The following is a 24,369-nucleotide window of genomic DNA, read 5'->3' as shown; positions in this document are numbered from 1 at the left end:
AAAGCAGAAGTGACAAAAAAATACCATAAATATGAGATTTTGCTGCTGGAGACTCTGCTTACCTTTGCCTTCAGCAGAGATTGCTTTTTTCAGCATATAAAGACAAAAAAAACCCCAAACCACTGGGTTGATGGATGGGAGTTAATAATAATTAGTAGATAAGGAAAAACTTCTTAAACAAGCTGAACTGAAAGGCACCTGCAAACTTTCTCATGTCACCTCTTAGATGCTACACTGAGATCTTGGATGGGACAAAGCATTATCACAGTAAAATTGAAGGCATCAAAATTACAGCTGCTCTAAGGACTTCACATAAAACCAGAGCAAATTCCAGCAAATAACAATCACATAGTGACTGATGGGGAATTCAATATAAAACTGAGCATTTTCCAAGGAGATCTTTGTTCTTTTACTGAATAGTAAAGCAAAAATGGCTTTATAAACCTCAGACCCGAAAAGCCTCAGTGAACTTTAGTGGACAGAGAACAAAGGGCAGCCTTGCCCATAATTTCCTATATTCACATTTTAAACTGCAGATTAACAACAATTAATGACCTTTGATGACTAAAACATAAATATCTCTACAGCAAACCCTAAATACACTAAACCAACTTCATATCTGCTTTATCACCAGAGTAGCAACTCCTTTCTTCCGCTCCTGATAATCCTGTTCCCTTCTCTGTTTCCTTCCTTTCCCACAAACCCATTTAAATTCTGCCCTTAATCTACATATCAAACCCACATATGTGTGTTATATACACATTTATATACATATAAACTAAATATTTTATTACACCTTTTTAGTTAGCAAGAATTAACACAAATTTTCCTTATAATATTAATATTAATTTTTTCAGAGATATTTTGTATTTTACTGATCCCCGAGTAGCAGGTTTTTCCCCTAAGCTTTTTTTAACCCATACATATCTGTAAGTCTTAGGGCACTTCACTGCTTTTAAATGAAATTTCTCCATTTTCTTTTGCTAAAATACCACCTTCTTTAGCAAACTAAGTTTTCAGACTAAGAGTGTTGTGGTTTTGACGAACTACTTTAAGGAACGAAGTGGAGACACCTCTTGTATGAGGCACTGAATTAAAGAGGATGTGCACAAAAATCTTCAAACAAAACCAAAAAATCTTGTCATTAAAATACTCCTACTTAAATATTTAACCACTCTTACTTTATCATAAATAGTGTTCCCATAAAAACTCTGTGTTTCCACAAAGACACTCTGATTTTACCTGAAATATCCACAAAACAAATGTTGTTTCCAAACAATTCTTTTAATTTTTGCTCCTAAAAACAGGCTCAGACCTGCGAGACTTCAGTAGAATTTAGTCCAATTATTGAGGAAGTCTCAGTCAGAAATAATCATTTATTTTTTTCCAAATCCAATCAAGGAGTCTTCAGGTTCCAGCTGAATGATATTGCAGTTTTAATTTGATTATTTTTCTTCTGACAGCCATTTTTCTGTTTGTGTTATTCCGATAATAAAAAAAAATTGGAATTAATAGAACTCAAAGCCTTTCCAACCCTTCCTCTCTCTCCCAACCCCACAAGCACAAAGACTCTCACTCAGACCTTCTCTGTCCCCGCAAAAAATACTTTCCAGGGGTGACTTCGGAGCAGTTCATTTCTCCCACTTCAGTTTCCTCCTCATTCCTTCCAGCTTCAGCAAATAGCTCAGAATCATCTTAATTCTACTGCCCTCTACTGCTGATAAATCAGGGATAGGGAAAAAACTTCCTACATTGTGTTAATTCTTGCCTGAGCAACTTGAATAAAGAATTTTAGCATATTTAAATCTAGAACTTTTTAATTGAATGCATTATATGAAAATTAAAAATTGCAGAAGATGATTCTTTTCTCTGTCTTGGATAATATATTATAATTGAAGTGGTTAATATTGATAGAAACTACAAGATCTATTCCAAAGGCAATTAAAAAGCATATTCAGAAAATATATGTTTCTTTCCCAAAAAAATGACATCTGGAAAATGCACAAACAAAACAGAGCAGCAGCCAAGTTATTATGGAAATGTCAACAACATTTTTGTTTGTATAAGTGAAAATTATAACTGAGTTATGGATTCAATTTGACCTTAAAAAACGTGGTGCCCTCACCACAAAATTGTGAATGTCTCAATAATGATCAGAGATGTAAACAGAGAGACAAAACCCAGATGTCAGTGTTGGTTTTGACTGTCCCACAGGTCTGTGGAGAATTTGGAAGGGGTTGCCAAGGCAGGTTTGGAATCACCATCCCTGGAGGTGTCCAAGGAAGGCCTGGACGTGGCACTCGGTGCTCTGGGTTGGGTGACAAGGTGGGGATCGGTCACAGGTTGGACTTGATGGTCTTGAAGCTCTTTTCCACCCTCAGTGATTCTGGGATCTGTGATTTCCTCGACAAACCAACCTATTTTCAGTTCACTTTGATCCAGTCACAAATAAGATTCACTGGATTTTACGTGGGATTACCAGGATAGGGGGTTTTTCCCTCTGAACATTTGGAACCATTTCTTCCCCTTCTCCAGCCCTGCCAGATTTCTTGCCCTTCCCAAGACTCCAGCAGAGCCCAGGCCCAGGACAGATGTTTCAGACAGAGGTGACGAGGTTGTTTCTCCTCCTGAGCTCCACCACAGGCTCTGTGGGGGTTAACCCAGACCTGCCCCAGACCCAGCTCCAACCCCTCTCAGGGCAGCACAGACAAACCCTGGCTGATCCATCCATCTCTCTATCCCAGCCTTCCAGGCCCAACCTCCCACCCTCAACTCTGCTCTATTTTCTCCATCACAAGCAGCTTTCCAAGGATATCTTTCACAGTCATGGATCTGCTCTCCTACAATCATTCCACACATGAGGATGCTTCCCCTTCACAGTCTGAACCCTCCCAGCCCTTGGAGCTGCTGTAAAGCTCAGAGCATCAAGCTCAGAGGAGAAGGTCAGGAGAAGATAAAACAATCCCTGCTCCATTCAAATTCCTCAGAAAACAGCAGAAAAACCCGTAGGAACCAGATCCCCTCCCTCTCTCTGTACCTGTAACTCAGCAGTTACTCAGGGGTCTCACTGCACCTCTTTGATCACAAACTTCCCTGGGACAGACTTTTGTCTACGATTATATAAAATGTCAATTCTGCACATTTATTTCCTATACAGACAGATCCCACAAAAGCAGTTTACACTGACTGGTTTTTTTCCTACATGCTCCTTTGTCCTGAGTTCTCCCGCTTTTTCTACCTTACCTACAGATCCTGCTCCAAGTGAACTAAATGCTGCAATTCCTGTTAATTTTTCAGTCACTCAGCAGGACAAATTGTCAGCTGCCCGGAATATGAACAATCCTATTTGAGATTTTAAAGTACATTAACTTTTCAATTTAAGAACTAAGGCTATTAGTTGAAGACCATTTGCCTGGTGTCATTTTAATTAATGCCTAAATTGGAGAAACACTGGTTGGGAGGATGAACAAAATGTCTGAAATGCAGGATCAAGGAATGGCCTTGGAATTGTCCTGTTCTACCTCTTTATATCCCTATCTTTGAGCACTGTGGCAACACCTCACCTTGCGCAGGACACACACGAACATCTCCTGGGATGTTCCAAGGAAGAAAAGGATGGAGTTAGGGAGAAAGGAAGGCAGGTAATCAGAGCAGACAAATTAGAAAACTTCTGGTAATTCATAAGGATCAAATGCAAAGTCCAAAAAATTCCCACTACTCCGAGGTTTCGAGTGTTCGTTAATATAAAGTCTAATTATTTTTGCAGTTTGGTATTTTTATTAAACGTGCACTGAAATATGAAACTCCCAGCTAATAGAACACATGTGGAGGTAGACAGAGCTCTTTTTGGAATGATTTCATTATTCCATGGACAGTGATGCCAGAAAAATAAAATCTAAGTTCACTGCAACTACCAGGACAGACAAAGGGGGGGGGAAGTTAAAATCAAAGGGCAGAATTGTGCAGAGAAGCCAGGATTTAGTACCTGAACATCTGTGTCACCTTGGGGATTTTCCTGATAAAATTTCATGGTACATTTATGCCATTTTATGCCTTAGTTCACATGGAGTTTATAAATCTATGCTTTGCAGCCCCAGCTTCTTGTAAATCTTTCACTTGTGGTTGAGAGTGAAAAGCTCCAGCAGCAGCAGGACCAAACCTCACCTGGGCAGAGAGAACACTTACACCTGCTCAGTGCACAGAATACATGGAAAACAGCAGCCTGAGATGAATTTTCAAGGGGAATATTTAGTATCCAAGCTAAGATTTAGTGCCACTGATAAGTATATATTAATCAGCTTAAAACACTCAGTAAGTGCCACGATATTCCTTGTTATCAATATCCCCCAGAGTCCCTTGGCTGGTGCATTAGAGTTCAAAACACGCAAGGAAAAGCCAATTTCCTGAAAAATAATGGACAGGTTGGAAAACTACAGGAGTTTTTCTTTGATCCCAGGTCCTGAACAGCTACTGGACTGTCGTGACTCAAGTTACCCTGCCCCAGATCCCTGACAGGTTTTTGTGCTCTTATCCTGCTCCCAGTGCCAAGGAAAATGGCTTTGTTTCAACTCCCCTTCTTCAACCACAAGCACAGTTTAGTTTAACTCCTTATCCTTTGCAGTTTTAGGAGCTCAGATAAACAAAGATCAGCTGATGAGCAGAAGCCACAGAACTCGTTTAGCACAGGGATCATGTGAGTGCTGCTCACCCACTTCAGGGCCCAAACTGCTGATGAAGCTTTCAGTAATTAATGCAGGAGGGAGCTAAAAATCCCCTAAATATTTGCTTGCTCCTATTTTATGGTCCACTGAAAAATAACCATTTTCCAGCAAATCCTTTTGGAGGAGTTTGAGGATTCCTGGGAATTTGCAGAGCCACCAGCTGAAGTGTGACAATACCTGGCTGGTGATGCTCAAAACACAAAATGCAGCTGAGTTCAGGAAATAAAAACAAAAAACCAGCACTTCACTATTTGTTTCTCCAAGGAAAGTTTAAAAGCAGAGCTCAGAGCACAGTTAGTTAAAAAAACCACAAAAATTGGATGTTAAAGTGATTTTCTACATACACATGCACAGCCAACAACCACTTAGGCAGAACCAAGATTATCCCAAATATATATACTGTGTGATAGTGCAGATATAGATAACATGATGTTGATTTAAACAAAAAAAGGGCAATTAATCATGGTTTTCTTCCCTATCTGGTGTGCTCTCACACATTCTAACAATACACATATATCCATATATATGCACAGGCACACAAATTTACACATGAATAGATATTTCAAGGAGAAAAATAAAGCTATTAGGTTTTAATTAAAAGTAAATTCAACTTAATCTACATGCCTCACTCAGAGAGACATAAAACCACCTAATATTTGTCTTGTAAGAAGGTGCAATTTGGGCAGCAATATTTCACCAAAAAAGAAAAAAGAACAATAAGCACTAAACCAAAAGTTCTGACACACAGGAAAAAATCACCTTCCCCAGTCCCACTTCTGCAGAAGTACTGCTGATGAAAACCTCAGTAAAGAAGACTTAAAAGTGGTTAATTTTGCTGTTTTTAAACCCCCACACAAATCCTGTATGTGGTCAAAAGTTCAGAGGGTTGGGAGCTTCCCTGAGTTCCAAACCTTCCTGATGTCAGACTGTTCAATGCAGGGCAGGACTTGAGTTCTCCCCAGATGTCTCACAACTTATTCATATTCAACAGGACCAAAAAAACCCATAGCAAGTGGCCTGGCTTGAAAGCTTCTCACAAGAAGGTTTTTGTGCTGTATTTTAAGAGAGCTCAGCATTCAGGAAAGTGTGTCTGAGATCAAATGGGAGCAATTTTGCTGCCACCTGACATGGAAATTCTGCTAATTTAGCCCTTCAGTGACTCAGCACTCCAAGTAAAAGCTGCTTTTTCTTCTCTCATGTGTGCATAAGCACCTAATAAAGCCATTTTATCAGCAAGAACAAAAGCAGATGGGAAAGATCTGTTTCTCCCAAGCCTCTCCATGTAATGAAAAAAAGAACTGCTTAAAAATCAGCAATAAATGTGGGGTTCTGAGTCCACATCTGGCCATGGGGACAGTGGAGAACAGAGACAAGAACACACTGTACACACCAAAATCAATCCAGTTCCTAAATGCAGGGGGGGAGAGGCCAAAGACGAGGAGGGATAAAACAGAGGGATGAAATATGTTGCAGGAATGATGAAATAATACAAAGACTTTTTGTATTTAAAATATTTCATGTGCATGTCATCATTTTGCAAGCTGTTTATTTCAACAGATTTTCCTCCTTAAAACAGCCACTTACAATCTGGGATAATTCCAACAGCAACGTTAAAGACCAAAGGAAATGCTGCTTAAACTCAGTTCTGTTCCTACCTGTCCATCCTGACCCACGTGAACTTGGTGTATCTGCAGGTTTCCCTGGAAAAAAAGAGCATTGACAATAAATAAAAATTGGGAATTTAAAAAGAGTTGCTTTATGCTGAAAAAAGTCTGTTTCTCATCTTATTATTAAACAGCTTCAATATTAAGCAAACCTATTAATTTAGGAAGTCCTGAGGGTTGTTTTGGCAATCCAGCTCCAATCCCATAGTCAGCTCTGCATCCACAGGGGATAGACAGATCAAAAGCAGGGAAGTGTCTCAGCACCAGCATATTTTGCTTTTTGGAAGCTACTACATAATGCATTTTTATGTTAAGTTTCTCAGTATTGTTTCTGAGGTAAAATTTTTGGGTTTCCTTATTTATATAAAACTGCAAATTTAAGTCAACCCCTTACTAAACTAGAAGTAGAATTTAACACTTTTATATGTGTGGGGTGTTATTTACTAATTGTTTTTTGTTTTATCAAAATTCACTACCGAAGACTAACAATTCTATTACAGGAATTACATCTATCACAAAAAAATTCTCAATAATGGGAAGGATTTTAAAGGAAACTGTAGCTCCAAAGTCTAATAAGGAAATCTTTACAAAATGAAGTTTTTATTCGTATGCTCAGAGACGCCTTTCCAAAAGCACAATTGGATTAAGGAAAACCAGCTTCCCAAACAGTGAAATACCAGATTTCTTGGAGGGAAAAAAAAAAAATCCCAATTCTTTGATTTGCATGTTTTGGGCAGTGTCTCTTCCTGGCAGCTCCTGCTCTCATTTGAAGCTGTACATTGGAATAAATTAAAGCCCAGATGTTTTCAAATGCAGCCCTTGAAAGTCTTAGAGACACAAACAGCCGATGGACACAGGGGGTGCCTGAACCTCAGGACCAATCACAACGGGATCTGCTGAATCAGAATTTTTTTAGTGGTTTTTTTATCCAAAACTCCTTCAGTTTTATTGTAGCACACTTTGCATTCCTTCAGACCCAGAGTATTTTAATCCCTTTTTATTTCTCTCAAGACAAGCTCTTCAAAGGAGAAGCCTTTAACTCTAATATTTATAGAATATTTATGATAATATTTATTCTTCAAGAGCTGCCTGTGTTAACAATATTCCTTCACAAAGTGGTTTTATGAGATGTGATTTGGGTACTTTGGAAGTGGATTAAAATAACCCACATTCAGATATTCTTAACAGTGAGGAAAAACCTCTACAGGGAAATGGTACAGATTAAAACTGTTGTTTAACCTTATTTTTCTATTCCTTCTTTATTCAAACAAAGAACACAGACATCTAACAGCAGTTTTAGCAATTAGGAGTATCTATACATTCTCAAATAACCAACAATTGCAGTCCCACACAGGTAAATCCACCTGGCTTTGAGAGCTGGTTTGCCTGAGTCAAAACTGGGGGGTTCAGGACTGAATTTATCCATTTCCATTCTACTGAACTATTTTTATGGAAAAAATTAAAGAGTGCAAACACTGCAGTGCTAAATTAGTTAGTCAGTAATGAAGGTAAGTTGGTTCTGCAAAATCTCTTTACTAGATGGTGGCTGGAATTTTCTCCAACTCCTGTTCAACAGTTCCCACGTGCAATGGCACTGAGTATTCTGGACACATTTAGTTCATAAACCTAAAGAAAATAATTTCATTTTAATGGCAGTGCAAGCAGCTAAACTGATTTCCTCTAGTATTCTGTATTAAATTTCCAAAGACCATCAGCTTTATAGAGCAATCATTAGTGTAACACACACAGAGCTGGTCAAGGAGGATAAAAACCCCCAAATCCCAAAACAAACAAAAACCCACCCACCTCCCCAAAAAAAAACCAAACAGAGAGAAATAGCAGGTTGCATTTAACACCCTAAAGCACATTTCATTCTGGTTCCACCACATCCTCTCACTTTACTCAGATTTCAGAGGTGCAGTTTTGGAATCAGGGCCCCAAATGTGCTCCAGGACAGCCAAACTTTTGCTCACCTCACTGTCCTGTGTGATCTGGACCTGCTCCCCCTGGGGCACTTGGGCTATGTGGAGATGGCCCTGTGGGATCCACAACAAAAGAAAACACCAAGGAGCATCAGAGGAAAATCAGGACTAGAGGAAGCAGCTACTACCTTGCATCAGCACAGCTCAAGGTATAGAAGCAAAGTGTTTATTCAGTGAAAACTATTAAAAATAGCTGTAAAAAATAAAGTGCAACTGTATTTCCCCCTCCTTTTATGTCAAACATAAGCAGAGTGACTTTGAGCAAAGAATGGTTCATTTTCACTGAAGGGGGAAGAAAACAGGCATAATAATAAATAACATTTATGCAGTGAATTTCTCTATGGCAAAGGATCTGTGCTTTTGACTTACACACAAAGCTTGGGGCTGACTTGGTGACTGAAACATTAATCCAATTTAAAGACCTTGCAAACTCAGTTCTTTAAACAGATACAGCAAGACTAAATATCCCTAAGAGTGAGGCATTCAAAGGCATCTAATTATCCATGGATTTGTGTACAGTCACACAGTTCTGCGGGATCCCAGACCATGTCGAGGACTCTCAAACTGCTGAGATTTTGGAAGAATTCATTAATTTGAACACAGTTACTGCCCTAATAGTGTTCATCATGTTAATACTTTACATTGCTGACCATAGTCCCCACTCCAGACTGGTACCAAGCCTGTCCTCTGATCCAAACAGGGACAGGAGTGGATGGAATTCCTCGTGCATCCTGACCAGCCCAGCCAAGTCTTTGCTCCTGTGATTTACCTGAGATTGGATTCTAAATAACCTCCTTGAGGGTTTCTAAGGCTTTGTGTTCATTTTAATATGCCTGCATGAGATTAAAGATAATCATTTGGAATTCTGTCAAAGGCTCTTCTGATTTTATAACACAAGAACAATTGCATGTGATTTTCAAAGACACACAGATCCCTCTATTTCAAACAGTTTCATTTCCTTTGGAAGGAAACCATCTATTTATAGGGAGAAAAAACACTCTGAAAGTCTCACTCTGACAATAGGGGCTGTATATAAAATTAGAGCACTGCCCAGTTTGTGTGCAGATTAAAATCACTTTCCCCTCCTTAACATGGAGCTCTCAGGGCTCCCAGGAAAAAGCCTGGAGCATTTGGGAGATCCATTTAGAGTGGGTTTAAGTATAAGGAATCCTTTCTGGCTGGAGGGACGGGGAGAAGTGATTTTATTCACCTTTTTATGACCAAAAAAAACCTGCTCACTCATCTTTTGCAGACACAGAATCAGCCCTCAAGGACAGTCCTTCTCTAATACTGATTTTTTAATATATATTATAAATAACTACTACATTACTAATGACTCTTAGCCTGATCTATATGTGTTATTCCACAGAACTGAAAAAACAATGCCATTTTCTCCTGTTTCAACCTCTATATGTCTAAATTATGACATTGAAAATGGTTGTGGGTCACAGAGGATTTTTCCTGGATTCTACAAGCAGTTTAAAGGATCATTAACGAGTCTGGAGATTTAATGAGGCAAATTTGCATCACTTACACCTATAAATGTAACCACTTCGTCTATTATATTCATGTGTTTCATATAATTTTCCCTTCTACCTTGTCTTTCAAGACTTGAAAAATGGTTTACAGTCATCAATTATATCTCATAGAAAGATCCATCGAGGATTCAAGAAGATTTAAAATCCATAGGGAAACCAAGAGACAAGGAAATTCCCATGGTAATACTGGAAAGTATGGCAAAAGTGAAGTGGAAGTGGAACTTTTGCACCCAGTTCCTGCAGAAAGAGCATTATTTCACTGAGGACACTTTTTAAAAATAATTTTAAGTGAATTTTAATTGAAGTTTGAATTTCAAACAATCCTTGTATCAAACCATGGGACAGAGGGACTAAAGTGAAAGTGGGTTTTTTCAGAGGACACTAAAACCACGTACAGAAATAATCACAGCCTGAAATGTGTCTCAGGCTTAAAAAATGTCAATATTTATAACTTTTACTTATATACACGTAGCTAAACGAATACACATGTAAAGGTTCAGCCAACAGATGTTCAAAACCAGCTGAGAATGCAGTTTTAAAGAAAAATAAATAAATAAATGCATTTCTGTTGTGTAATTCACAGCTAAAACCAACTCTGGTGTGTAAACCCTACACTTTGTAGGGCTGCTGGTGTCATGGCAAGTGTAGGAAAACAGGTAAATTCTATAAAACAATGAAGGAGTATTTCTTTGCAATAACTGTGTGAGCAAATCCTGCAGGAAGAGTTTTGTCAAATAATTTTTTTTCCCCATAAGCCTCCGATGTTTATTTACTGAAAATCCTAAGTGAGGACAAGTTACTATTTAAAAATAAAACACTAAATTGCAACCTTTATCAAAGTTTGCAAGAAATGAGAGGGTTTAAATGGAGGGATTTAGAAAAAGCTGAGGACATACTACTTGGACTTGTCCATCCTCTCCTATCTGGTGGATCTGGACCTGCTGGGCGTTGGCCAGGGCGTAGTGAAGGGCCTGGGGCTGGTTCTGCTGGATCTCATTGGAAGCTGACACTGAACTCTGGGATCCCTCTGGAAAAAAGAGACAAAAATTCACCTTTATTACATGTGTACATCCCATCCCAGTGGCCACACAACTATCCACATCTAAAACCCATGGAAAACAAATTTAACCATCATTTATATTCATATTCTTCTGCATGTTCACTGCATAATGTGCATGTGCTACAAATTGCACGGGAATTCCAAAGGCTGGTTTGTCTCTGTGAAAGCTCTAATTGTGTTAATGATGTGAAATACAGAATTCCAACCACAGCACTTCTGCAGGAACTGAGGAAAAGACAAAAATCCATGTTTTTGCTGCCTGTTGGACACACACCTTTAATACCTCACGTTTGATGAGCAGGTAACTACAGAATGTTTAGAATTCCTTAAATATGGTCTTGTTCTTACTGTGCAATTCCAGTATTTCCTGCACTGCTGTACAATGGAAGTTTGCTGTACAGAATTCTGGATGGGATTAACAAATTCCAGTTGGCCAAAAAGTCCTGGACTGAGTATAAAACCTGTCCCATCAACCAAATAAAAATGGGATCTGTTCCCATTCAGATGCTCCATTGCCAGTGTCATGGGCACTGAAAGGAGCAGATATTCATGAAATCCCAGAATGGTTTGGGTTGGAAGGGACCTTAAGGCTCATCTCACTCCATGGACAGGGACACCTTCCACTAGCCCAGGTTGCTCCAAGCCCCGTCCAACCTGGCCTTGGACATTTCCAGGATGGGGCAGCTTCTCTGGGCAACCTGTGCCAGGGCCTCTCCACCCTCACAGGGAAGAGTTCCTTCCCAATATCCCATTTAATCCTGCTCTCCAGCAGTGGGAAGCCACTCCTGCCCCTCCAGGCCCTTGTCCAAAGCCCCTCTCCAGCTCTTTTGGAGCCCCTTTAGGCACTGGAAGGGGCTCTAAGATCTCCCTGGATCCTTCTCTCCTCCAGGCTGGACAAAGATCTTTACTAAGCCTCCGTCTTTCCCCTTTTCTCCCATTTTCATTACTTCTCATTTTCTGTATTTTTTATTTTACAAAAGGTTAAGAAAGGCCACTGTGATTCAGCTGCTTCTCCAGGGCTCCCAAGAATCCATTCCCTCCTGATTCTGTCTTTCCATTGTGCTTCCCAGTCTCTCACCGTGTAATTGAATTGAATTGAACTCGACTTCTACCAAACCACAGTGTCCAAACACCTAATCCTTCATTTATAATGAGCATTTATTTTCTGATTAGGAAAATTATGTAAAGAGTATCAAAGAAAAATGAGCTGCAGCAGATAAATATATACATTATACGCACATAGTGAAATACATTTTTAACTGTAAATCCAAAAGTCCTTATTTGTAAGTCATTTTTTAATTCATAAGCCAGAAATTATGGTGTTTTTCAGAGGTGGGAAGAGGAGCCGCAGCCTGAATAGAATCCCACTGTACATCTCACGTGGTCACCTATAAATAGATTCTACTTTGGCTTCACTGCAACAACCTCAGTTGGGTTTTTTTCTTTATTCTGTTGGATTTTTTGGTGTTTTTTAGTTCTTAGGAAGAAAGAAGAGAGAGGACTCAGCAGTGTCTAAAAACAAAACATCCTTTCTGAGTATTGTTTTTCCCCTCTACATCTCTGAGCAGACAAAAGGAATATTTATCCCTTTTTAAACATTCCCCATTAAAAACAAACACAAACATGAGGAGCACACACAGCTTGAAGAGAGGATGTGTCAGCACTCAGAAATCACAGTCCTGTGAAGCATCGAGCCTCACATCTACAATTTTGATCTCTTAGAGCATCCCTGGCACAGAGAAGCCACAGCTGAGCTCCTGCTCTGAAATCTTCCACTAATTCCAAAGGGGTAAGTTCAACATGAACCAAACGGCTTTTGTAGTGCTACCTTATCCATGGCATTCCCAAAAACCCGTCTGCTAGATGGAATAGCTTTGAGACACCCACAGTATGGAAGATGCTGCACTGACCACTCCAATACAGAGAAAAAAACAACAGCAGAATATTCCTTTCTTTCAAGTTGAAATTGGACCCTGGTCTGGTGGAAGGTGTCCCTGCCCATGGCAGGAGGGGGAATGAGATGAGATTTAAGGACTCTTCCAACCCAAACCACTCTGGAATTCCATGATTCTTTCATGTTTTCCATTTCTTTGCTGCTTTGCTTATGAGTCAAAGAAAATTGAGGCTGAGTGTGCTGAGTGTGTCTTCTCAACCCAATGGTCAAGAATTGGCCAAATGATCCCACTGAAGTGGTTTCTTCTGTCACATTCTCAGTGCCAACCCTCCTCAGACACTGCTGAGCAAGGCTGGATTTCCCAAAGGTAATTTTTAACTATTTCAAGGATATGTGTTTAATTCTCAGCTAAAATCAGTTTTAACACAAAGGCAAAACCTTTGGCCTTTTTAATTCATTCCTATTCTACTTCATATTTATCAGTTGAGCATGTGGGTTTTCATTTTCAAAGAATCACAGGTTGGAAAAGACCTTTAAGATCACCAAGTCCCACCATCAGCACCATGTTCACCACCATCTATGTCCCCAGGTGCCACATCCACATGTTTCTTGAACAATTCCAAAGATGGGGACTCCACCACTGCCCTGGGCAGACTATTCCAATGCTGGACAAACCTCTCCTTTCCATGAAGAAATTTCTCCTGATATCCAACCTAAACCTTCCTTGAAGCAACTTGAGGCTGTTTCCTCTCATCCTGTCACTTGTTCCCTGGGAGAAGGGACTGGCACCATTTTGGAAGTGGGTGTGGGGGGGACAGATTCTATGGCAGAGGGAATTCCTGCTCAGTGTCCTCATGGTTTGTACCTATAAAGTATTTTCCTAGTACAGAGGCCTCCCAGCCTCACACTTCAAACCAGGATTTCTCTCCTTGCTTTCTGGCTGTGCAGTCCCAGCAAGGAAAGGTTAATGGATAAATCAGAAATCCTCAAACCCAAAAAGCAGGACAAACCCCATCCTAGAACAATGGAAATAAACCTGTGCACTGTAAACCATTATCTCCCCCTGGCTCAGCCAGGGCTAAAACCTCCAATATTGTAAAAAACCTTTGAAGATTTGGCTGCACATCCATTTTGCTGTGTGACACCTCAGCACAGGCTGAGCACTTCAGCCTAAATCTCCATATAAATCCCAAAGTCAGAGAACTAATTAAAAATTCCAACATGGAAAACTGTGATAACAGCTTGAACAATCTTAAGAGAAATTAAAAGAAAGGAAGAAGGCACTTTTCAATTAATCCTCCTCCCAAACCCCTCGTTTCCTGCGGCCCTCCCTCCACACACTGCCGAGGTCTTAAAAGGAAGAACCAGTTAAATTCTCGTGGCAGCCACTCTGGTTGGAGAAAACACGAGGAAAACATCCATTAGGTACTGAAATGTTGGCTCCAAGAGCAGAGCAACCATTGCAATCAACACCTCAATTCCAACCAAAGGCAACAGCAGAACCAGATAAAATAAGGAAAACCAAGTTCTCCATAAATATAAGTCTGTTTGATGCAACACATAAATCCTGTGGCTACTGTGACAATTAAATGTGAACAACCTCAATCAATATCTTCGGGGGTGAAGGATAAAGAAGGAATATCCATTTGTATTTTCCTTCCTCAGACACGCTCGTTTGCAAATCTGTTTCTCTTGAACACAATCGTTGGATTTCAACACCAAACCCTCCTAAGGCTCCATAAGGACTCTGGGCTCAGCCTCCTGCTTTTCTGTGTCATTTGTACAGTTAATTTTTCCATATGATACCAGAGCAGAGAGGAAATCTGTTGCCATTTTGACCATGACTCAAATCAAAGCCACGTGCTGCTCCAATTGTTAATCACAACAAGCAGAAAAAGCCTCAAAGTTTTGACACGGCCAATGAGTACATGAGAGTGAAGCTGAAGAACAATCCTCTTCTGATGTAATAATTCAGAATTATTTATTATGTGTGCAATAATTCATTTTAAAAAATAAAAAAAATATCACAAAATAGACGAGGTTGAAGTGACCTCTGCAGATCCTCTAAACCAATGTCCTTCCTCAAACCATGGGCAGTCAAAACCAGTTTCTTTGGACTGAATCCAGGTGGATTTTGACTGTCTCAAAGAGGTGGTGGCAATCAAAATTCCTCAGAGTCAGAGAAAGCAAAGTCAGGTCAGAGGCAGATGAGCTTCAGGCTGTTCTATTCATTTTTTAAATAAGGCAAATTAATTGCTGCTAAAAACCAGCTCTGAAAAGCCAAGTCTCCCAGTTCCTAGGGGAGGATGTCCAGCACAGCAGTGACCATGTGGATTTGAGAGTATTTCAGAAGTGTCCAAGGCCAGACTGGACAGGGATTGGAGCCACCTGGGCCAGTGGAAAGTGACCCTGCCTATGGCAGGGGGTTGGAAATGGGAAGTGCTTTAAGGTGCCTTCCAAACCAAACCATTCTGGGATTCTTTGAATAGAAAATGCAAAAAACTACAATTCTATATCCCCACATCCTTCCCAGTGAAACTTGACACAGGTTTTCTTCTGCAACAACCACAGCAGGGTGGAGACCTGCCCAGGAGCACCTGGAAGCTGGACTTTAAAGTTGTACCAGTGGAAAAGGCAGTTTCTCAAGTATTCCAGAGTGTTCAAGGCTCACCTTAAATTGCCCCCTGAAACAAATGCTCCCATAAAAACTGTCTGGGTTCATATAGAACACTTTCCAAAGCCATATTTGACAGCTCTGTTGTCATAACTGTGAAATACAGACCTCCTTTACTTCAGAGCTGTGAAATATTACTGCGAGCTGGCAGTAGGAATTCTGCTCCCTCCACTGTACAGGGGGGATAATCAGGAACAGATGCCTGGGAATTCTGAGGCTGTAATTCCATTGAGGGGGTTCAGGGATGTCAAACCACAGTTCCTGAGCAGTTCCTGGAGTTACCTGAACACAGAGGTGGAATTACAGCCCTGTCATGCCACCTTTCAAAACATGTGTGAATCTACATTGTCTCTTCCGTTTCTTTTCCCAATATCCTCACTGAGCCTCTCAACCTGCTCTCCTGTTCCTCCTCTTTCTCCAGGTGAAACACCACTCCTGCTTGGGATGGGGTTGCAAATTCACTTTTCAAAGGACCACCTGATTCTGCAAAGTGCTCTGTTTTTATAAAGTGGGTCTGTTTTTTCCACAGTGGGTGAATTCATCTCCCACCTTTCCAGCTTCCCAGAAAATGATGCCAAAGACATTCTGAGGGAGAGCAGTATTTTCAAGAAAATTATCAAAAGCCTCTGACTCCATGGGAACATTTTCATACACTGTTACCAAAGGCAGCTGTTCCTGTTATTGCCTGGACTCTGCTTTTGGCTGCACATCTGGACAGCCCTGCCAAGGACATGCCAAGATGCCTCAGCTGACCTTCAGCATCATCAGGACTAAAGACATCCCTCCAAGGACATGCAGCCACCTCTTTGCTCTTTAGGGGACTTGGGAGATGAGATCCCTGCACAGGGAGAGATGCAGGTGCCATAAAAACAATCCTGGGGATTGCTGGACCACAGGCACACCACTAAAAATGCCAAGGTGGCTCTTGCAGAACCACCTCATCTCTCACCTTCTTAGACAGCACACGCTGAAATCCCACAATCCTGGAACGGTTTGTGTTGGAAAGGACCTTGAAGCTCATCCTGTTCCAACCCTCTGCCATGGGCAGGGACACCTTTCACTAGACCAGGTTGTTCAGGAGTTAATTCAGGTGGTCTTTTACCCATGGAATATCTTACTCACAAATTAATTTAGTGGAATTAAGGGGAAAAATGAGTTTTCAGCTTAACCACAATAAAAGAACCCACCAAAATTTATCTTATGGCCTTCTGAAGGCAGGAACTCACTGAGCCTAGCCTGTGTTTTCCATCTCTACACTGGTGTCTCCAAATCTCCAAAGCAGGAGATTAAATAATAGTTTTTAATAATAAATCTCAACACCACTCAAAGGGTGCAGTCTAATGAGCACAGGCCCCTAATATCCACTTATTCTAAAATACTGATTGCTAAGAGACTGAAAATAAAGATCCCATCAACATATAAGGCTTATGGTTATCATTAGGTTGATTAGTTGTTTTAATTTGAGGATTTTGGATGTGATTCTCTGTTCCAGCACATAAAATTTTCCATTGAAAGCAGATTTTGGCTTTCTTTGCATGAGATACAGTGGTTAGTGTTAACATGCAACCAAAAATTTTATGCAGGCAAATAAACTTCCTTCCTTTTCCTTGGGCTCCCTTCCAAACCCCTGGTTTTAATATCTAATGTACAAATGTCCCATAACACTGCTTTATATTAAAAGCAGGAGCCAGAAATGTCCTCTGAGAACACTTCTTGGGTCAGGGTTTTTCAGTTGTTATTATTATTCCTGCCTCCATACCTACATGGAAATATAGAATCACCTACAACATATTTAATTCCTTCAGAGGAAAATCCTTCAAGAACAACCCTTAGCACGTCCCACTGACTGGTGTGAAAGATCCAGTCACTGACTCCTCTGAGGAACAATTGCAGCAACATCTTCATTTTCTACTCAAAGAACTGAGCGTGGTGAAAATAAAACATATGAGAGCACAAAGCTGCATGAGCTGAATTTTTTAGTTAACACATGTGCAGGAACTGAAAGAGAGCAGGGTTAGATGAGATATTAGGAAAAAAACTGTTTATTGTGAGGGTGGTGAGGCCTTGGCACAGGTTGCCCAGAGCAGTTGTGGCCGCCCCATCCCTGGAAGTGTCCAAGGTCAGGTTGGGTGGGGCTTGGAGTAACCAGTGGAAAGTGTCCCTGCCCATGGCAAGATGATCTTTAAGGTCCTTCCAACCCAAAGCATTCCATGATTTTTTGACTGTATGTTCTCAGCATCTCAGTGAGGCTAAACACTCGCATTAACATTGAGGTACAATGAAAAACAAATGGAATTTATTATCACTGCAAGTTTTCCTTTCAGTTGGGGTTTGATTGGCTTTGGGGGGGGGGGTGTTGGTTTGTTACCTGAACCACTGTAAGAGGATGATGAAGGTGTTCTTCTGGAAAAGCTTTTCACAGCCAGGCTCTGCCCCCTCTGCTTCCTCCTCCACGCTGTCCTGCACTTGGAGTCGATGCTCTGTTTGATGCGGTACCAGTCGGACTCTGTGATGCCAAACTTGTAAAACAGGTGGCCTGGAATTACAAAGAAAAGAGTCAAAAATCGGCATAAACCTGTATTTCCAGAGAATTCCAAGATGACACACCCAGTCCCACACACAAGGTGAACAAAGGATCATTTAAGAACTGCCCACATTGCCTAAAGGAATACAGTGACCTCAACAAAGACCCCCAAAGCTGTACAGTGTGTGATTCCAACAAACTTTATTCCCAAAGTTCAGTAATCATACATGCACACTTGTCTGTCCATTGAATTTTATAATCTGCCCTTCCATCCACGGGAGCTGCACTGTTACATCCACACTGTGCAACACTGACAGAGGATCCAGCACTCTGAAGCCAAAATTGGATACAGCTTTATTTCTCACTGATAGTGCCCCACAATAAGTCTGATAAGCAGGAGACCGTATAAAACTCCTATTAAACCAAACAAAAATAATAAAATCTTTTAAAGCTCAGCTCAAAATTGATCAGACTCCAATAAAAACAACACAAAACGAGACCCTTCTGCAAACGTTACTCCTGGAATTAAGTCATTTCAAGAGCCACATGATGCACTTTGTAGCCTTTGGTGTTAAGTTGCCAAAGTGTTCCATAAACACAGCGCTGACTCAGGAGCTGAGCTGAGCGTTGGGAAGCAAAGCTCACCCAGACTGAGCCCTGCTGCCAACTCAAACCAGCTTTATCACCACGTGCAGCCCCTGAACCCGAAGGGAAAGCCCAGATACACCAGGAACAGAGAGAGTAAAATGATTACAAGAAAGACTTGGTTCAACATCTGCACAAATGGCTTTAAAAGTGGGAAGGAAACGTTGAGCAGTGTCAGCTGCTTCGAGGTCCTCCTGTATTACTACAGACTGTGACCATTTCAGTGTGAGTTTCACAGGGGTTTGGATTTTCTTAAAAGCATCAATACTACAACAAATTGATAATGCTCATGGCTGCAGAAAAAAAAAAATTGAAAAATCCAGTCACTGTCTGCCCATATAAGAAGGAAGGAGAGGATAGGAGGGGACTTCTTGCACTGGCAGATAGTGCCAGGACAAGGGACAATGGTTTTAAACTGCCTGAGGGCAGGGTTAGATGGGATATTGGGAAGAAATTCCTTACTCAGAGGGTGGTGAGGCCCTGGCACAGGTTGCCCAGAGAAGCTGTGGCTGCCCCATCCCTGGAGGTGTCCAAGGCCAGGCTGGACAGGGCTTGGAGCAACCTGAGATAGTGGCAGGTGTCCCTTCCCACAGAATGAGATGAGCTTTAAGGTCCCTTCCAACCCAAACCATTTTAGGTTTCTATAATTCTATGAGGTTCAAAACCCCTGAATTCAAGCAGATCTATTTTTAACAGTCTCTAAAACTGTGCTTCTAAACTTCTCAGATTCAGATGTGCAATCCCACAGTTAAACAAGTCAAAGCTGTAACAGGAGCTTTTGCTCAACATAACAATGCTTGAAGTGTCTCTAAAATTCTTATTTTCTTTTTGGTATCAGTTCCTTTCATACCTTGCACAGTAAAATAATCTTTTCCACTTACTGAGCTTTCAATCTTCCTCTCAAATGGGATCCTAATCCTGTGAAGTACTTGCTTAAGCTGTTGTATATAGAATATATAGAACAGGACATGCTCTGTGACTGCAAGACAAATGATTTGAAGCCTGGAGCCACAAAATTCCAGGTTTGCACAAGCTAAAAGCTTCATAGTTTCCTCTGTATTACAAATGAAACCAGAGTCCTCAGAATGTGAAAGCTGCAGTTACTGAGCTTAACACAGCCAAGTGGAGAACTGTACCTTTTATGGCATCATTTCTGAAATATGTTGAATTTTTGATGCTCTGAGTTTTTTTGTAGATCTGTTTAAGAAGCCATTTGAATAAAGGAGAGAATATACAGGGGGGGAAAGACTGGCCCCAAAAGTGCCTCAAAGACCCCATGGTTTCTCATTTTGAAGTTGACAGCAAGAACTTTACAACTCTTGTTGTGTCTCCAAAAAGGGGGTGGGAGTAGGAAAGGAGGAAAATGGGTTGAAATTACCATCTGCTGCTGTGCAACAGTTCCCTTTCCATAGGTGTCAGCAAAAGGAAAGCACATTCCATATTGTAAATCCTGAGCCCACGTTTCTCAGCCTGATCTATTACTAATGTGCATTACACAGAGAAATGGGCTCCGAAATGTTTGCAGGGATGTCCAATAAAAATAGTTGTGCTTTAACTCTTCACCCACCCTCAGCTGTCAGGATGTACAAAAGCACTTGTGAGTCCCACATAAAACACGATCATGTGCTCTGTGGTTAGTTTGGGGAAAAAAAGTCCATATTTCATCCATAAGTACATTTTAATGACTTTCATGTTGTGCTGCCCTGGTTAGAGAAGTGACTGATCAAGTGTAGTCAGAGGAAACTCTCAGGGAAAAGCTGTCTGGTTTGGAATTTTTAACTATTACAGTGTAATCCCTGGGATATTCCACGATGTCACTTAATTCAAGGAGAAATCAAAAGCAATATCAATTATTTGGGACAAGAGATCATCAGGTGCAGTGAGATGTTCATACTCAGGTCTCCCAGCATGAGGAAGATGATGAGCCAGAGCTGTGACATAAAACATCCCAGAAATTACTGCCAGGGAAGGCAGGAAAAGACCTTCTTCACATGGAAAGAGAGTAGGTTTGGATTAGATATTAGGAAGAAATCCTTTCCTGGGAGAACGGGAAGGCCCTGGCACAGGTTGCCCAGAGAAGCTGTGGCTGCCCCATCCCTGGAAGTGTCCAAGGCCAGGTTGGAGGGGGCTTGGAGCAACCTGGGTTAGTCCTTGCCCATGGCAGGGGGTGGAATGAGATGAGCTTTAAGGTCCCTTCCCACCCAAACCATTCCATGATTCTACCCACTGATCACAAACACTACAATTTAATCAATGTGATAAGGAATGGCCATAAAGGGTTTACCATTCCCTTCATGGAAAGAACATGGTTCCAGAGAAAAGCCCAGAAAACAGGTAACAAGCTAAACAGGGTAGATTCAGAGAAGATTTTAGACTACAGAGATCTAAACCATCAGGTAGATTTTCCAAGCCAGGCATCCCTACTTCTTTCCCTTAATTCCTCAAATTCCCACTTGCTGTTACAGCAATCAAAGGTGTAAAGCTGGTCCAGACAACCAGTGCTGTTTGCACTGATTTTTACCCCAATTGCACACTCAGCCACAGCATATGCACATACAAATTAGGCATGAAAAGTTAGTCCTTAAGTCCAAAGATAGTTGATAAAAAGGTTCAATAGATTTCAGCAGTAAAATCTGTGAAGTTGGGATCACAATCTAAAATGTTATTCAGGTCTTGAGCAACCACACTTCCTCACAGTCCTCCGGTGACTGAAGGAAAATATAATGTTAATGACAGTGGAGTAGTTTTGAAGCAGATAAAAAGTTCACCATGACATTAGAAATGTGATTTACCTACAGTGGAGAGGGACATCCTGAAAACATGTGCAAACAATCCCGGAAAAGCAAAGCGTGCTGCCTCTGTTCCCTATCCATAAACGATCCCAGGGGAGCTTTCAGCTGCCTCATTCCCTGCCTGTCAAACACCCAAACACTAAAGCAGGATATTGGAAATGAGATGTTTAACTTAGGGAAGCCCGTAGCAGAAAAGGCAGGAATACCTAAGTGGGAAGGGATTTGACTTTTTCGGACCATTTCCTACCCAAAAGCAGCAAAAACGCTGTTTTAAACAGCAAAGTGTCTCTGAGCACAAAACATACATAAAAAATACATTCAGCAACATAATTCAGCACTTTGACAAAGAGATGCCCATTAAAGAAGGGGGAAGTGCAGGATTTAGGTGATTTAAGGCTGGCTGACTGTGTTTTTAGGGATCTTTTCATGCAGGGCAATGGATCGTTGCTGGTAACACTCAAAACAAAGGATGTCCTTGTTTTTAAACACTAAAGGGCCAAAGTTCGCTTTTTTTGGGAATCTCACTTCCTAAACAAAGCTTTCTATGAAAACACACCAGAGACTTTCAAATAGTTCAGTTATTTAATAAATTCCAAGAGTTTGAGAGATTTCCATAAACCAGGCTGATCCTGGGAGTTTGGGAGACTAAAAGGTCTGCACAGGGAATTCATGGAGACACGAAAAAGGAGAAATCAGAAGCCAACATTCCAATCTCATCCAGCAAAAGCTCAGGAAGAAGACAAACATGCATCAGGAAAATTTAAAAAGTCAGCTTTAAAAGCCAGCAGGTGCATCAGGCTGAGCTTTTCCTTCCACATCCTGGATTAGAAACACAGGGAGAGCTTTGGGGAAGCTCCTATAAAATTAAAAATACTGACAATATTTAAAATAAATCTTTCTCTGGTTCGAAAGAAAAAAAAAGGCTTGGAAATTCAAAGGATAAAAAGCTTGGAAATGCAAAGGAAAAAAGCTTGGAAATGCAAAGGAAAAACCTTGTGAATGCAAAGGAAAAAAAGCTTGGAAATGCAAAGGGAAAACCTCAGAAATGCAAAGGAAAAGGAGCGTGGAAATGCAGTGAAGATGATCTGGTACAAACACAGGGATCGTCAGCACTGATGTCGGACACGACGACACATTCCCAAACTTTGGGGGCATCTAACGTACAAAATAAGGAGAGAAAGGCTTGGGTTTTTCTAAAAACCAGGACTAATTCTAAAACAAGAAAATCCCAGGAAAACAATGTTCCTGAAAAAGTAATCCTCTCCTTCTTAAAGGTCAGGAGTCAGGCAGCAGACGAAACAACGCACAGAAAACATGAAACTGTAAAGAAATCTAATTAAGAACAAACTGAGGAGGAAGAAAAGACATTTGTAAGATCAAAACAAGACATGAAATATTCCATCCTGATACTGCATTCAAAATCAGCTCCTAAAAAACAAACTCCGTGTCAGGAGTTTGCATTTGGATATTGGATATTGTTCTCCACGATCTCCACATTTCCTTAGAAAATTAAAAGCTAAATCATTATTTTCATGAACCTGGCAGAGTTCCCTTTATGCTGAGATGGCCCAGAATTTCCTACTGGTTTTGCTACATTTGGAAAGATTAGGGAAAGTGTTACCACCAGAGAATCCAACAGCCACACGAATAAAATAAATACATATTTACATCATAAATACATAATCCAAACAGATTTGCTTCGCTGCTCCTTCATTTTCAAATTTAACCTAATTTTTAAAGCTTAGAGAAAAAACAACAGGCTGTCATATTCATCACTCAAATCTTGAAGTGACGAAGAGAATCTTTTTTAAACTGACAGGAACATGATGGATAATCCGAAAAACAAGGGCTTCAGATCTGCCTGCTCCGAGTCGTGGAGAGGGGCGATTCTTCGGGGCCTTGGCTCACAAAATGCATTTTTCCTCAGCAGGGTCATACATTTGGAGGCCTTTTTATTAAACCAATAGCACATGACAACAGAATCTGCTGCACTAAACACTGGAACGGCCGAGGGAAAAATGAAGCACCTCCGAAGTTCCTTCTTGCGCCTTCAGGCTCCGACTTCTCCAACGAAATCAAGGGCTTGCACTGCCCATCTTGAAATCATTTTAAATGGAGTAATTGTTTACTCCTCCGACAGGATCTCCACAGCTGGAAGTTCTTCCCCCTCTCCAAAAATCGGAATGTTTAGGTTTGGGCAAAGGGATGCAGCGTCGTCCTCCTCCGAGGAAAAGTCACCCGTTCCGGAGGGATGGCAGAGCCCTGGAGGCTCCTCCAAGTCACATCCATCATGTCACCAAATAATCACTTTCCACCCCATTGTTCTCATCCACAACGGCCAAAAAGAGAGCTGTTAGAAACTTGGAGAGAGGCAGGAGGGGAGGAAAATCCAGCTACCAAGTAATTAGTCTGGTTTGCATCTTATTTCTTCCTATTTCTTTTTATTTCTTAAACAGTTCCTTTGTTTCATTGTTACATTTATCCCTTTCAAATTATCCCTTTCAAATTATCCCTTTCAAATCAACCCTTTCAAATTAACCCTTTCAAATCATCCCTTTCAGCCATAAATCCATAACCATCACATGTTGAGGTACAAACTGTTCAGGGGGTACTTCCAAACAGCCTCAAATACAACTGAGATCCTCCTATTTTACTACACACACATAAAGAAGGATTTACTAACCTGTGTCAGCAACCAGAATATTTTAAACAGTGAAATATATACTTATGAAATGTTTACAAAAATCTGAACTTTCCAATTGTCAGCTTTTAAAGAAAAGAAATGCTCTCTCATTGTTAAAGGAATGAGAATCTCTGTTTTCCTACTTATGGACAATATGATTAAGAGGATTTCTGCAAATAAATTTCCGTAGAA

At 40.7% G+C, this 24,369-nt stretch overlaps 1 protein-coding gene across 2 annotated transcripts in view; it reads right to left on the bottom strand.

The window, feature by feature from the left end:
• LOC113987252 (BTG3 associated nuclear protein) overlaps positions 1-24,369 on the bottom strand; it is a 104,960-nt gene that overhangs the window by 46,671 nt on the left and 33,920 nt on the right. The window contains exons 7-10 of one of the 2 annotated variants that reach the window (XM_027719788.2): positions 17,902-18,069; positions 10,802-10,932; positions 8,359-8,430; positions 6,377-6,421 (exon numbers count right to left, since the gene is read on the bottom strand). In XM_027719788.2, coding sequence (XP_027575589.1) covers positions 6,377-6,421; positions 8,359-8,430; positions 10,802-10,932; positions 17,902-18,069 — 416 coding nt within the window. The remainder of the gene's footprint in view (positions 1-6,376; positions 6,422-8,358; positions 8,431-10,801; positions 10,933-17,901; positions 18,070-24,369) is intronic. The other variant, XM_027719789.2, reaches the window with a different exon arrangement.

Source organism: Pipra filicauda, unplaced genomic scaffold (genome assembly GCF_003945595.2).
Source record: "Pipra filicauda isolate LSUMZ 115617 unplaced genomic scaffold, ASM394559v2 scaffold261_size1826302_pilon, whole genome shotgun sequence".
NCBI lineage: Eukaryota > Metazoa > Chordata > Aves > Passeriformes > Pipridae > Pipra > Pipra filicauda.
Note: the sequence above shows the minus strand (reverse complement) of the source record. Positions and strands in the feature narration are given on the sequence as shown.